The following is a 15,791-nucleotide window of genomic DNA, read 5'->3' as shown; positions in this document are numbered from 1 at the left end:
GCTGGATTCGATCCCACTGTCTCTGTGGTGGTAGACAGACGCTTTGTCCGCTGCGCTACCCGGCCGCCCAACAATGTGTTATCTTCATACCTGTACGCACCCTAGACTGCACTGCGGCACACAGACTAACACTCACTGACCTTGCCGTGCATGAGGAGGCGCAGGGTGAGGGTGACGCCCGTGTCCCCGTCGCCAAAGTCTTGCTCACAGCTCATGGTGGTGTGGTGGGTGGAGGTGTGGGTGGAGTCTGTCCCTGGGAGACGCATGAAGTTCTGAGGCCCTGGAGGTCAGTATGGAACTGACAAGAACCACCTCAGAGAACCCTGTGGAAGAACCCAGGTTACTGGACTTAAGATAACCCTGTTTAAAAAAAACACTGCTTTTTGATAAATGCTGGGGAGGCTTTGTAACCTTTTTACAAAATGGAACCTTTCTTAACTCTTTCAGTGCCACTCACGAGATTTCTCGTGTTTTTTTATAGGTGGTTGCTAGCCACTCACGAGATTTCTCGGATTTTTTTTTTTTTTTTTTTTTTTGCGATCTGAAAAATTATTGCATCACCCGAGCCTACCCGAGTATTGCCGAGCTGCGCCGGTGATCACTGTGGAAAAAAGCGCCCCCTGTCGTCTCCCAGATGACATAAGTGATTTTGGAATGGACTCAATGAAAATGAATGGGGAAAAAAATCCGGTACTCCACATTTTCCAGTTCACTGATCCAGCCGGGGTTACTAGAGTTCATTCTGGAGCCTCAGATCTCCGCGGATCATGGAGATCCACTGTGTCGCGTTGGATCCATACACGTATCGATTTTTTCGAATGGTGATCAGGAATTGGAATATACCAGTTGGATACCATCTGATGTCAGGTAAGGACTCTATGTTATCAGTGGTAGGATAATCAGAGTAATTTTGATGAAGTTATAAGCTGTTTTGTGAAATCTCTTCTTTCGTTTTCACTGTAAAAGTCCGAGAGGAAATCAACAAGGCGATTGTCCGCGCGCGGCCGTAATGTGCGTGCGTGCACGTATAATATTGATCATCTAGCGTTTATTTGAAAACGATTCATAAAAAGGCCGACGAATATCAACGTTGTGGAATATTCCACTAAAAGACGATTTTCATAGAATGCTCCAGAATGAGTTGTTTTTTATATCAAAACGGGGGCTTTTCTAACTGCTCTGAAACGGCAACGACGCGATAAAAAAACAATCTGCCTTCACAGCACTGTCTGGAACATAGTCTTTGATAATGCGATGGGCAGATTAGACACATAGCCATAATTTAAAACATAGATTAGGCGATATTAACGTTAACATTGGCGCGGATGGTGGCATTCAAGCGGTAAAATGGAAAACCAGGCATGGCATTTAAAGAGTTAAGTGGGATGTCCATGGTCAGACCTGAAGCTCCCTGCATCTGTTAGGCTTCACTGGCCATGATGGGTACCTAGGGCTTTTGTATGGTTCTGCAAACCTCTCAGTATTTGAGTAAACTACAGAAAGGGCTGGGTGCACTGCACCACTAGAATAATGTACTGAATGCATTTAGCTGTTGTGTCTCTTGTACTTTATCATTTATCTTTTATCTTTTGTCTGTCCATTATGGATATTTTGGAGGGGGAGAGAGAAATTGAAGTTTGTTGTTGTTTGTATTGATTGTATTGTATTGTCTTCATGTATTTCATACTTTGTCAGTTTGACTGTACTAGGACTGGTGTTGTTACTTAAAGGGAAACAGGACAGTTACTGATAGGGCCTGTATTAAAGAGCTCCATTTTCATATCAAAGTCCTTGGATTTAAGACAACACCATTACTGAAGAATAACCCAGGTTACTGGACCTAAAGGAACCCTGGGAGAATGCTGAAGAAGAACCCAGGTTACTGGACCTAAAGGAACCCTGGGAGAATGCTGAAAAAGAATCCAGGTTACTGGACTTAATGGAACCCTGGGTTAGAACCCTGAAGAAGAACCCAGGTTATTGGACATAAAGGACCCTGTGTGAATGCTGAAGAAGAACCCAGGTTATTTGGAATGAAAAGGATACTGTGACATTTTTACATTTTCACTCAATTGTCATATTACACTCATAGGGCTCCATTTTTGTGCAGGTGAATTCTTTCCGCCTGCTTGGTAGGTTTGTGGCCCGATAGGAACCCGCTTGCGCCAAGATAGGCGAGGTGGTGCAGCTGGGGGTGAGTCAATACTGATTGGGGGATGTCAATACTGATCTGATGGTGTGTCAATACTGATCTGGGGGTGTCAATACTGATCTGAGGGTGTGTCAATACTGATCTGAGGGTGTGTCAATACCAGGGCCGGACTGGGGAAATAATTCATACCGGGAGATATAGCGCGAAATATAGCCCCAATCAGGCCACTTTTTAAGCGGGGGGTCTGGGGGTCCCCCACCAGGATTATTTTTGTTACAAAGACTTAATTTCCTGCATTCTGGTGAATTTTAGTGCATGTGAATCACAAACTAATGAGCCAACAATTGCTTAGTACAATGTACTGTTATGGACCTCAAATAAAACTGTTGTGGCACTAGCAATGCTACTCTCTCCACCTTCAAAAAGAAAAAAGCAAGAGCACAACATATTTTTCTATTTACTATTATAATACAGTTAACCACTCTCTCCTGTAAGGGCCTTTCTTTTTCTTTGTTTTATCCCTCTCTCCTCCACCCTTTCTCTTTCTTCCACTGTCCATCTTGACATCAACGTTAATTGACTTTCGCTCTACTGTATCTCTCCCGAGTCCCTCACTACCTGGCTCATTGCCTGTCTGTTATTCTGCATCTGAGTGCCGTCTGCCATTCCATTCGCCGCCTCCGCTGTCAATCAGTTGTATCGCCTGGTCCCGCCTCCACCAATCACAAGCGGCAGCACGGCTCCATTGTGTGTGTGTGATCCGCGTGAGGGAGAGAGTCAGATAGTTCTCCAACTCTGTCGCAGACAGTGAAATCCTGGTTGTTCCCCACCCATTTAGGTTATCTAACTATCGCCCTGCGCCGCCGCCACAACTAAAAACAATGGCCTGGCAAAAGAAAAAAAAAAAAAATATAATAATTTTTTTTTTTTTTTTTTTTATATAATTTTTTTTTTTTTTATCTGTGCAGGCCAGGCCACCGGGAAAACTCCCGGTGCTCCCGATGGCCAGTCCGGGCCTGGTCAATACTGATCTGAGGGTGTGTCAGTACTGATGTGGGGGGGTGTCAATACTGATCTGAGGGTGTGTCAGTGCTGATGTGTGGGGGGGGGGGTGTCAATACTGATCTGGGGGTGTGTCAGTACTGATGTGGGGGGGGGGGGGGGTGTCAATACTGATCTGCTGGCACAGTGCAAATGTGGTATCCATTTGGTATAAAAGCATGCTGTCAGCTCAGACCACGTCTAAGCACAGATGCTGGCACTCTATATTCACGACTGCAGTCTAGGTGAGCTAGACAAGCGCAAACATCTTCCCACATTCCAACAGAGCATTTAAGCATTTCATCCCATGTTGAAGTAAATCCTTCAATGCAATGGAGCCTTTCAATTAGTTCATCACAACAAGTTATTTAAGCTTGTGGTTATTGAATTCAAGTGTGGATCAGAATATATTAATACGGATCATTACACAGGGAAAACATCATGGTGACAGCCAGGGATTCGATAATTCAACCTAACTATAGGATGCAACTGTGAGCCCAATGCACTTAGGAAAGGACACACAGGGACAGAATACTAAATAATAATAATAAATTATATGATAATCTATAATAATCTATTCACAAGACACTCCTCACAGATAGGCATGTGCATAGAAAGACATTATTGTTCATATTAAAAAAGGAATATTTTTGAGCCAACCCAATTAATAGTCTACACAACCGAGTCTTCCTCAGGGGTGTGCTCGACTGACTGAGGACTGTGAAACGTTGGATGTGGACTATCCTTGTTGCTGGCTGCAAAGAATATATATATTTTAATGTAGCCTAATTGAGCAAACATTCTCATTGTATGTGTGCTTCCCAATGTGGAGTGCTTTCACAGTTAAACATGTAATCTTTTTTTGTGATAGGCCATCCTGTCAAATAATTATCTATCTGTGCACTGCCTCCTATCATACTATTTGTGTGTTAGGTCAATCAATGGCGATTATGCATTTGTTTTAAATATGATAAACGTGTGATACATGTGTGAAAATAGGTGTAGGCTATTAAAAGGAATGCATCAAGTGTAGCCTATGGTATGACAACGAGGGATATAACCTGATGTATAATATAATAACTGCCTTGATGCTGGATCGCAACATTTTCACTTCAGTTCAAGTTTTTCTGGAGAGCCAGATTGTTCTTAACCCTTGTGTGATGTTTGCTTTTTTGTTACTCACCCAATGTTCTGGTGGACCCACAACATTATTGGGATTTTAAAACAATAAAGTCATAACAATTCATGTAAAAATATTTAACAGATGTTAACTTTATCTCAATTACAAGCAATCTAGACAGCATAAATGATTCATATTTGCCATTTACCTTTGCTAGATCACATTTATCAATAAACGTGCAATTTGTTTTTTGTGAGAAAAAAATGTATGTCTGTAAAACAAAGAATATATTATAATCAAGAAATTAATGGAATAAATCATGTTTATCTTAAAAAAATATAAATGAAACACGATGGAGGCAGACAGTGAACCTTTTTGTTGAATTTTTACCATATTTACTTGTTTTCACCTACAATTTCCACACTTTCCTGAACACCACATACTGTTTGTAATATAAATGTGTAGGTGGGTGCACAGTGATGTTTTACATGTTCTTCACATAAAATTGCATTGTATAATTTCTCTTTTAGTAAACATTGGAAACAGTCCCACAGACTGAACAACACACACAGGTTAAAGGGAATGATTTGATTGACCATACAAGTCACTGGCATCTCTGGTCGCCAAATTACCAAAATAAGTTGGACACACACTGATGTTACACCTTGCGTCATGCAAATATATAGGGCCCATATGTACCAGACACATATACTGGTTATGCAATTCACCATAGGGGTTGGAGTGTAAGAGAAGCCATTTTCAGCAATCCTGGAGCAGGTAGGGGTTCAGTGCCTTGCTCAAGGACACGTTGACAGAGATGGACACGTTGACCTTCCATTTGTGACCCCTTTTATTACTTTTCTTCACCAGTCATTCGTTAAATTACCAGGGACAAGGTTATTGTACAGTATTTGCCCTGCTATGATCATATATATCATTATTAGAATTTCACGGCGAGACCAGTGAGTAAAATTCTAAATGTCAAGGTACTCCTTCATGGACAATTAAAGCTATCCATGAAAAAAATAACATTTACATTTCCAAAACCATTTACACCAACATTATTAAACAAAAAAAGACTGCAAATAATCCTCAGCCTTGTGGGTCAGATCAACTATCAGACCAGAGTTGATGATCAGTTTACTGAGATAATTATACCATACCAATTATACCATATACTGTAATTATACCATCATTTTACCACCCAAAGGCAACTCTCTATTCATGTGTACAGAAAGCAGACTACAGCATATTGTAGTCTGTATGTAGTGGCACTGACCATGCCACTGGAATATTAAATATCTACTCATTTAAAAACACACTATGCATGATCAAAGGTAGGATAAATACATACAAGTATAAGTTCCAAATCTAAAACCTTCAAAGGAAAACTAACAGCAGATGATATTATACATACTATACTGACCTTGTGAAGAACCCTCTGAGAACCCTGGAGCTGAGGGTTGGAGGGACGGGGGGTTGGGGACCACAGCACACCAGGAGAGGAACTGTAGGTGGGTAGAACTGGTAGGAGGGTCAACCGGGCTACACTCCTTCCTCTCTTTCTCTCTCTCTCAGGTTTCTGGGGAAACAGAAAGGAGAAAAAAACCATGATCATTAGAATGTCTGTTGTGTAGAAAAGGACTCGAGTGGCATAAGAAGGATTTTGAATTAACATTAAAGTAATGCTTTCTGACATGTAACTGTTATTGTTTGGTTACTGGTTATTGTATAAATCTCTGCACAATGCCAACATGGCAAACGATGAGCAGGGATTTTAAGGTTAAAGGTAGAATCAGCAATGTCGTCAAACAATGGAAAAAGTCAGACACACGTGAGACAAAAACAAAAAAAAGTAAACAAAGCGCAATACCGAGCGGGCCTACAGTAGAGGTCGCTGTTTGACGGTATTACAGATTCGACCTTTAATACATGACAGCTACCGGACTGTGAGGGAGTTGATGATGTGACTCCTGGATGTGAGGGGGTTGATGATGTGACTCCTGGATGTGAGGGGGTTGATGATGTGACTCCTGTATGTGAGGGGGTTGATGATGTGACTCCTGGATGTGAGGGGGTTGATGATGTGACTCCTGGATGTGAGGGGGTTGATGATGTGACTCCTGTATGTGAGGGGGTTGATGATGTGACTCCTGGATGTGAGGGGGTTGATGATGTGACTCCTGGATGTGAGGGGGTTGATGATGTGACTCCTGGATGTGAGGGGGTTGATGATGGACTTTATAGTGTTCTCGTTTTGTTCTTGACTTATTGTGATGTTTCTTCTTGACTTGTTTAAAGAAGACGTGTCCAACCCATGGGGACATTGACGTGTGTTGTCGGGCCTTACAAATAAATTTGATTTTATGATGTGACTCCTGGATGTGAGGTGGTTGATGATGTTTATCATGTGACCAGCTGATTCTACTGGAGAACTGTTTCTTGCTGGTCTCTGATCACAATAAGGACCTACAGTCAGATGAAAAGCTGGCACCTGCTTTTTTGCCACTTGGCAATCAGTTTGTTAGGCCCATGTTATATTCTAAATCCATACTGCCAAGTAGATTTTAGTCAAAAAGCAAACACAAAAAATATATATAATAATACGGCAAACTGCAATTACACAGCGACTTAAAGGGGACCTGCATTGCTATTCCTAGCGCTATTTGGGCAACTTTACACAATTCCTGTGAGTCTATGGAAGACATCTGTAACGTTTATTTAAAAAAAAAAATCATTGTTTTATATTTCTAATGTAGTACTCAAAAGCATCATTTTCCAGCCTCAAGATTTCAGCCTGTTATTGGCTGGGCTCCGCCCATAAGTACTTTCAGTGACAGTCATCCACACAGTATGCGAGTGGCAGACAGAGAGAGAGAGAGAGAGAGAGAGAGAGAGAGAGAGAAAGAGAGAGAGAGAGAAGAGAGAGAGCCGCACGCTATAGACGGGGCGTTAGTTTTATGCTCCCGAATCGAGAGAGAGAGATAGAGAGGGGAAGAGAGAGAGACAGACCGAGAGAGAGACAGACCGAGAGACGACAGCGCGACGCGCGTGTGTGTATGTGTGCTCTGTCGCGAGGGTCTATCTGATTCTCCCTCTCTCGCTCTCTGTCAAACCCCGTTTGGTGCGCTACAACCACAGAGCCAATCGGATTACTATCCGCTCCATCCTTGCCACGTGACGTCACCATGCGAGTCAAATCAGAATTACCAGATTTTTTCGAACCAGGAAATGAATGACCTGAATGATGGCAATCCGCCAATATGCATCTGGAGACCAAAAACAGTTATGCACGGATACTTTTTATTGACTTCATCAGTGCCTTCAACACCATCGACCCCCTCATACTGTTCCAAACCCTGACCAACATGAACATTGCCCCCTCCCTCTGTTTCTGGCTGCTGGACACACTGAAGGGCCGCAAACAAGTAGTCCGCTACAACAACCTCACCTCTCTCCCTCTGACCACCAACATTGGGGTACCACAGGGGTGTGTTCTCTCCCCGTGGCTTTTTTCCCTCTACACAAACAACCTCCGATCAGCATCCCCCTCAGTCAAGACGCTGAAATACGCGGACGACACCACCATCCTAGAGCTGATCTCCAACAACAGGGAGGATGACTACCGGCTGGAGGTGGAGCGGACACTAACATGGTGCAGAGAACACAACCTTATACTCAACGAAAGCAAGACCGTTGAACTCATCATTGACTTTCGGAAAATCACACCCACTAAAACACCCATGCTCATCAATAATCAACCCATTTCAGCCACAGACACATTCAAATACTTAGGAACACACATCAGCAATAAACTCAACTGGGATCATCACACCACTCATCTACATAAAACAGCCAATCAAAGATTATTTCACTTGAGACAACTCAAGAAGTACAAGGTTAGGAAGACTTTAATGATACAATTCTACACAGCCATAATACAAAACATCATTTCACTCTCCATCACTGTATGGTACGGCAACACACCCAAACACACACTACACAGACTAGACAGGATCATCATAAGGGCATCCAAAATCATTAACTGCAAACTCCCCACCCTGGGCCCCATTCCCCGTACCTGGCTAACTGAGTTAGCCGGATAATATCCAGCATAGCCTGACTTAAGCCAGACCTTTCCATTCCCCGACGCTCGATTGTCTAAATCACTATGACAACAGATCAAAAAGTTTGAGCCTGGTCGAGAGCAGGGTTAAGTTCAGTTAGCTGGATGAACCATGGCCACGCCCCCGCAAAGAAATGCCAGCTCGCTTCCTGAAATGATTCTCACAGTCTAGATCTGCATTATACCATTCTGAATTATGTTCTTGTGCTTCGTTTGAAATGTAAAATAATATGTCTGCAGTAACGCTGATAATAAATCATATTCAGCCTATGAATTTACTTTGTCCTATATAATGCACGTCATATTTATACGGATACGGCGCTCGCGAGTCGCGACACACAGTTATTTTAATAACAGAATAAACGGATCATTGCAAATGTGAATCCCGCTGGGATATTTTTAATGAATGAAACCTATCGGGTGTTTGGCTCTGATTAGTTTAATATTCTTCGCTGTGTATTTGCTTAACGGAGCACCCGGATGCGTTTCATTCAAGCTGAAGCGTCTATGCGCGGATTGTGGATATGAATTATGAGGAATCTGAATCTGTGGAATATTTAATTGTATCACTGTGATAGTGTCACACGTTATTGTGATATTGTAACTGGGATTAAAATATATGAAGATGCGCTGTTTGATGGATTTGATGACGTGACGTGACTTGATAAATTGAATGAGCCTTTGGCGTTTTTGATGAATGAATTCGAGAAAATGCATTTATCTTTTCAAGCACTGTTATCTGATGATGAACATGAGGTGTCACTGGTATAAACCAAATGGTAATCAATTCAATGCATGTATGGATTAGGTCCGAAACAGATTAAAACCTGATTAATAGTGTAACTGCAAGCCTCCCTCCAAGCCTCTCTTTGGAAACCATGTATTTATATAGTACATAATATTAATACCTAAGCACATACAGATATCCTCATGATATAATTCGTATCAATTAGATATACTATTTGGGCTTGTTTTTATCGTTATTCTGAAAGAGCTGAACTAATTATTTTCGCTAGCAAGATCTCATTTGATTATTCATTCCATAAGCCTATACTGCCAGCAGGCACGCCCATTCTGCAATCTGTTAATAAAGTTTTAAATCAATCAATCAATCAATGCCGTTAGAAGATCAGGATTTCTGCTATCGACACTTGCTGTCTTTTCAGCTGAGGCGGGCGCGTGCAATTATCCGGAGTCTCAAGTCTGGTTCAAATGAACGAGACTGAATCCACCTTCGAGGAACAGGAAAATCCCGGATTCAAACATCGGGTTAATTGAATCTGGATAATGGGACTCTTGATCGACTTAGTTGAACCAGGTACGGGGAATAGGGCCCTGGACTCCATACACAAACATCACACCATCACACGCGCACACAAAATCATCAGTGACCCCCTGCACCCAGCTCATCACCTCTTCCAACACCTCCCCTCTGGTAGGAGGTTCAGGTCACTGGGCAGTCGCACGGTTAGGTTCAACAACAGTTTCTTCCCCAAGGCCATACAACTACTTAACTCCAACTCCTCCTAATTTTACCCCTTGCTGTTATGTTATGTTATGTTATGTTATGTTTATGTTGGGGCGGCTACGTGGCGTAGTACGTTAGCTCGCCACGAATGACGGAGACGCTGGGCTTGCCTGTTCGAGCCCAGCGCTCCACATTGCTTTCAGTTTAGCTGGTTGTTCATACTAATACACATTGGCCGTATTAGGGGGTGGGAAACTGATGGGTGGGGATCGGGCGTTGTGGACAGCGACTCCTACAGGTCGGTTGGTGCGCCTGCGCAGTAGAATCAGGAAGTGTCGGGGGCAGCGTGAGCCTCCCACGCGTTACTCCTCGCCACTGAGAGATCGAGCTGCGCAGGTGAAAAGATGCAACTGCTGTTACCTCAAGTACCGGAGGGGACTTGTGCTATGTATGACTTAGTCCACATTGCAGCCGGCTTGTGGGAGGCAAGAAACAGCGTTCGTGACAGGGGAGGGTTGAATTGGATGATACGAAATTGGGATGGGAGAAAATATAGAAAATGGGAGAAAAAGTGGATAAAAAAATGTTTATGTTTATGTTTATGTTATGTTATGTTCCATGTGTCTTCTTATGTCTTTGTGGACTGTGGTGTATTGTCGCAGCTACCACCTGCACCGTGCTCGAATTCCACCGGCCTGGCCGTGTGGCAATAAAAGGAACTTGGAACTTGGATATGGTATTTAGAGACACAAACACATTGATACTAACTCATATTACTATAATACAATGCTAGACACTGAAAAAAAAGATTTATAATGCATGTCACCTTTAATAATATGGAGAAATCCACACCATACCAGCCAATAACATTTGCCCTGATGCCATCAGTGCTTAAGGTTCTGGTAGAGCCCAGGTGTGGGTGTTGGGAGGAAGGAGCAGGCAAATATCAGGGAAGAAGTGTATTTTACATCAGCGATGGAATCTTTGTTCTGCCCATGTTCACCAAAACGCCTTTGTGACTGTTCAAGACCATTCAAACTGTGGGACGCCAGCGACTCCACGACTTTGACCTAGAATATAAAACAGGTCGATACTACATTCTGTCCTGGGTGTGGTCTCTCACAGAGCACCATGAGTCAGACATGCATGATGTCACACCGCCTTTATTTATTTATTTACCTGTCTGGAATGCCTTGAGCCGTGGTGTTTGATTCCGTGTCCGCGAGTCCTACATGCCATTCATTGATTTAACATGAGCTAAGCTGCTCTCCACAGCCCTGCAAGACGCTTACGTTCACATTTAGTCATTTAGCTGACACTTTTATCCAAAGCGACTTACAAGTTCTGTACAACCAGCCCGATCTTGTTTAAAATACGTAAATAAAGTACACAGGAGAAAGGTATATAATGTACGTTATGTTATAGCCAGAGGTGTATGTATTTATGTATTGTATATTTATGTTTACGTTATGTATCCGCAAAAAGAAAAAGAAAACGTTCGGGGCAAGTGCGCTCACTATGGGTACCGAATCACGTCGGTACTACCGAGTACCGATTCACGTGAGATCCAGCGGTGCCACATTCCTATGATGTCATCGTTTCGTTTACCGCAAAGCGAAACCTATGAAGTGTGCCGCACGTTCACGTCAACGGTCACACGCACAATACACGCTTACCTAGGATTTTACTTGATTCAACAACAACGCAGTCGGGGCAATGGCAAGCCGAAAACGGTCGCAAGTGTTGTTACACTTTACAAAGCTAGATGCAGACAACGCTCGCTGCAATATTATATATTAACAAATTGTTCTAAATAAATAATAATGATAATAAATTATTTGAAGTTTGGATTTTTTTCTTTTTTACAACTGAGGTAGGTAGATTACATTTTAGAGACTAACGTACCGAAAAAAGGTACCGTTGGGTACCGGTATCGATTCACAGGTTCAAATGTGAATGGTACTCAACCCTAGCGCTCACCACTAGCAGCCTGATCTCACTTACAATAAGTAAATAAAGCACTTAATAAAAAGGTACTTAATGTATGTTTTGTTATAACCATTTCATTTAACTTTTCTGATGAGAATGTGTTGGTACAACAAGTCAGCAAGAAGGGTACAACTTAGGGTGTAAACAGTGTCGAACATGAGTGCTAAAGTCTTGAGTGCATATTAGTATAGATATATTAGCATAGTAAATGTTAAATGGTGCATTTATATAGCGCTTTTATCCAATTTGTTCCTCACATTTTACTCATTCACTCACACACCGACGCATGCAACCATGCAAGGTGCCAACCTGCTCATCGGGAGCAATTAGGGGTTAAGTGTCTTGCTCAAGGACACTTCGACAAGCTGCCGGAGAGGAGTGGAAATCGAACCGGGAACCTCCAGATTACCAAGCGACTGCTCTACATCCTGAGCCACTGTCACCCCATAGTACAGGGGTGGCCAACCAGTCAGAGACTAAGAGCCACAAAAAAATTACTGTGGTACCACAAAGAGCCACACCATATACCAGCGTTTCTCAACCTCTTTTTTCAGTCACGGCACCCTTCATGTGTTTATAGGTCTCACCCTCTGGCCTCTGAAGTTGCTAATGTCTTTTTTATTTGGGCCTCACAGGGTTAAAAGTACCCTGTGAGACCCACGGTTGCAAAATTACAAAATCACTTTTAGCCATTTAAAAAAATAATGTTTATTTAAAAAATGTTAAAGGGGAACTATTTTACTATTTCTTTCACTATTTGGGCACTTTTACACAATTCCTGTGGGTCTATGGAACACCTAGGTTTTTTTCAAAAAAAATGCATTGTTTTGTATTTCTAATCAAGTACTAAAAACCGCATTTTTCTACCTCAAGATCTTAAGCCGTTTTGAGGCTGGGCTCCAACCACTGTGTGGCCTGGTGCCAACTGCCACATCAACTGCCACATTATTATGCAGCTGAGAAATCTCTGACATCACAGATATGCACATTTTCAGATGACTCAGTTCAGTGAGGGTGAATATTGTGAGAGGAGAATTGGAAGAATTCGCCAATATGAGAATTAGAGACATATATCCTATTAATATAAGTCCACATAGCTAAGAAACAATGGTAAACACTGAAAAAAGCCATTTATAAGATAGTTCCCCTTTAAGCACATGTATAGTCAATTGGTCCTGTTGTTCAGCCTCACAATGCTATTTGATAGTAAATGTGTTTATATGTCCCACCCTCTGGCCTCTGAAGTTGCTAATTTCTTTTTAATTTGGGCCTCACAGGGTTAACCTCTTAAGCCCGAGCTATACAGTAAAAGTGTATATTTTCAGCATTATGTTTGTTTACCAATTATTTTAACTGTTATTAGTGAAATATAAGATTATAGAAATCTCAGGGCATTGAGTCGGAAACCGGCGCATATTGACAGGAGGAAGTGGCACAGCCAAAAGTGAGTGTAGTCTTTTGAAGGAAGAGACGCAGGGCTTTCAAATTTCGAAAAACGACCCTACCCAGCTCACACCAGCCCCTGTCAATCATCTGACTTCTGGATTTACTTTTTAATTTCTCTTATTTTTTGGGATTATCTCCCACAAACCTGAACGTTATTGCCATAAAACAGAACGCAGTTAGTTTCTCTACCTTTCTGTGAACGTCTTGCAAAAAACGGTGTTGCAATATGATGAAAAATGGTGGAGAAATTTACATTATAAAAAAGATGGCAGAATTCAGTACTGTATCTACAAAACCTTCTGTTTAATCATCTTCCCTTTATTCATTTGCTTAGATTTTTCAGGTCTGGTCAATTTTAGCATGGTGTTATTTACAGTCAAAGATTATTTTTTTTTTAAATAGAATTGATATTCTCCTTTGGTTCATTACAATTTACTCAAGCCTAGTAACAGACACACTATTTCTGACACTGATCCATATATGTCCCTAGATTCAGATACCAAGAACATGCAAATGGACCATTTAAAAAAAAACTGTAAATGTTTATTCTACGTCCTTATGGAATGAGTGACGTAAAAAAAAAGTAAAAAAAAAAAAAAAAAAAAAAATTAATTATTTTTTTATGGATGGAAGAGCCGCACATTGACGGGCAAAGAGCCGCATGCGGCTCGCGAGCCGCGGGTTGGCCACCCCTGCCATAGTAGGTAGTAGTATAGGCAAGGTAGATTACTTTGTAGCAAAGTGCATAATAGTAAAAGACAGTACGAAGGTTTTTATAAAGAATGTTCAGATATTGATTGAAGAAGTGTGTTTTTTTTAAAAACTGGGCGGTTTCCAGCTGTCCTGACTGTGGTGGGAAGGACCAAGAATAGCCTGCTTTACTTTGATGACCCCCCAGGAGCTCGGATAGGAGTGGGTCTACTTAGCGCAGTAGGTGTGGAGTATTCACATAATTTCTAAAGTGTCAAAAGCTATAGTCAACATGTCACTGTGGTAATTTAAAAAATTATTGGGAACTCTGTTTAAATGGCTTAGGGGCAGAATTAAATAAGCTTCTGGCTGAGGAAGGAAATGCCACTCAAGCGTGATGATACTTAAGCACCCCCCCCCCCAAAAAAAAGGAGAGAGGAAAAAGAAAAAGATTTAGCTCTGTGTGTGTGTGTGTGTGTGTGTGTGTGTGTGTGTGTGTGTGTGTGTGTGTGTGTGTGTGTGTGTGTGTGTGTGTGTGTGTGTGTGTGTGTGTGTGTGTGTGTGTGTGTGTGTGTGTGTGTCTGAACGTGTTAATGTGTGTATATATTAGGGCTGGGCGATTCTTGCTCAAATGTGAATCACGATTTTTCTCTCTAAGAATTGAGATCACGATTCTCTCACACGATTCTTATTTTTTCAATAAAATCATTTATTGCACTCTTTCTTAAACAGACAACATAACATATATGAATTTAAAAAAGTAAAGTAAAAAGTAAAAAAGTAAATAAATAAAAAATAAATAAAAAATGTATACATTTATTTTTTTTTATAAAAAAAAATTCGTCATAATTTAGAAATGAGATTGCATAGGTCTATGAATCGAGATTGCAATTTTTTTTCGATTAATTGCCCAGCCCTAGTATATATGTACAGTATATGTGCACATGTGTGTTTGTGTGTGTGAGAGAGAGAGAGAGAGAGAGAGAGAGAGAGAGAGAGAGAGAGAGAGAGAGGGAAGAAGAGAGAGAGGAAGAGAGAGAGAGAGAGAGAGAGATAGAGAGAGAGAGAGAGAGAGAGAGAGAGAGAGAGAGAGAGAGAGAGAGAGAGAGAGACATGGTGAAGAAAAGAGGTAGAGAAAAGAGAAAGGGAGAACGGGAGGGCAAATGGAACACATGAGTCAGAGAAAGAGGTAGAGAAGAGAGAGAGAGAGAGAGAGAGAGAGAGAGATTGCGGGTGTTGTGTCTTTGTATTTATATCATTGTGTGTGTGTCTATGTATCCGGAGAGCAGTCAGTCAGGGTTATGTCTCTATGCCAACATGGGCGCCTTGGTGACAAGAGAAAACGTTCATTAGTGAGACTTGATTGTCACGCCTGAGCGAATAAAGGTGTGTAGGCAGGGGTCGACTTTTACTCAAGTACTGCACTAAGTACAGTTTTGAGGTACTTTATTTGAGTATTTTCCTTTTAGGTTCCTTGATACATCCTCAACTACATTTCATACCGTGGCAAAGACACATGCATGCCAGGGACACACTCCTGCCACCGCCCTTGACCAAGGCACTGCATTACAACTGGAGCTGGTCCCCAGGCTCTGCACTGTGGCTGCCCACTGCTCCACAGCAGTTAGGATGGGTCAAATGCAGAGGACAAATTCCCACACTGGGGTAATGAACAGGGGCGGATTTAGGATTGTAGGAGATCTGGGGCTTAGCCCAGATGGGCCCCCTTTTTTTATTTTTTATTTTTTTTTGGGCAGGC

The 15,791-nt window shown here is 41.8% G+C and overlaps 1 protein-coding gene across 1 annotated transcript in view; it reads right to left on the bottom strand.

Annotated features, from left to right (window-relative positions):
- LOC311230491 (poly(rC)-binding protein 4-like) overlaps nt 1–15,791 on the bottom strand; it is a 259,895-nt gene that overhangs the window by 111,157 nt on the left and 132,947 nt on the right. The window contains exons 2-3 of the mRNA XM_084316780.1: nt 5,740–5,895; nt 141–323 (exon numbers count right to left, since the gene is read on the bottom strand). Coding sequence (XP_084172906.1) covers nt 141–266 — 126 coding nt within the window. The 5' untranslated portion in view covers nt 267–323; nt 5,740–5,895. The remainder of the gene's footprint in view (nt 1–140; nt 324–5,739; nt 5,896–15,791) is intronic.

The sequence above is a fragment of the Notolepis coatsorum genome, assembly GCF_963971535.1.
Source record: "Notolepis coatsorum genome assembly, chromosome: 6".
NCBI classification, from domain to species: domain Eukaryota; kingdom Metazoa; phylum Chordata; class Actinopteri; order Aulopiformes; family Paralepididae; genus Notolepis; species Notolepis coatsorum.
The sequence above is the reverse complement of the archived record's forward strand: the minus strand, read 5'-3'. Positions and strand labels throughout refer to the sequence as shown.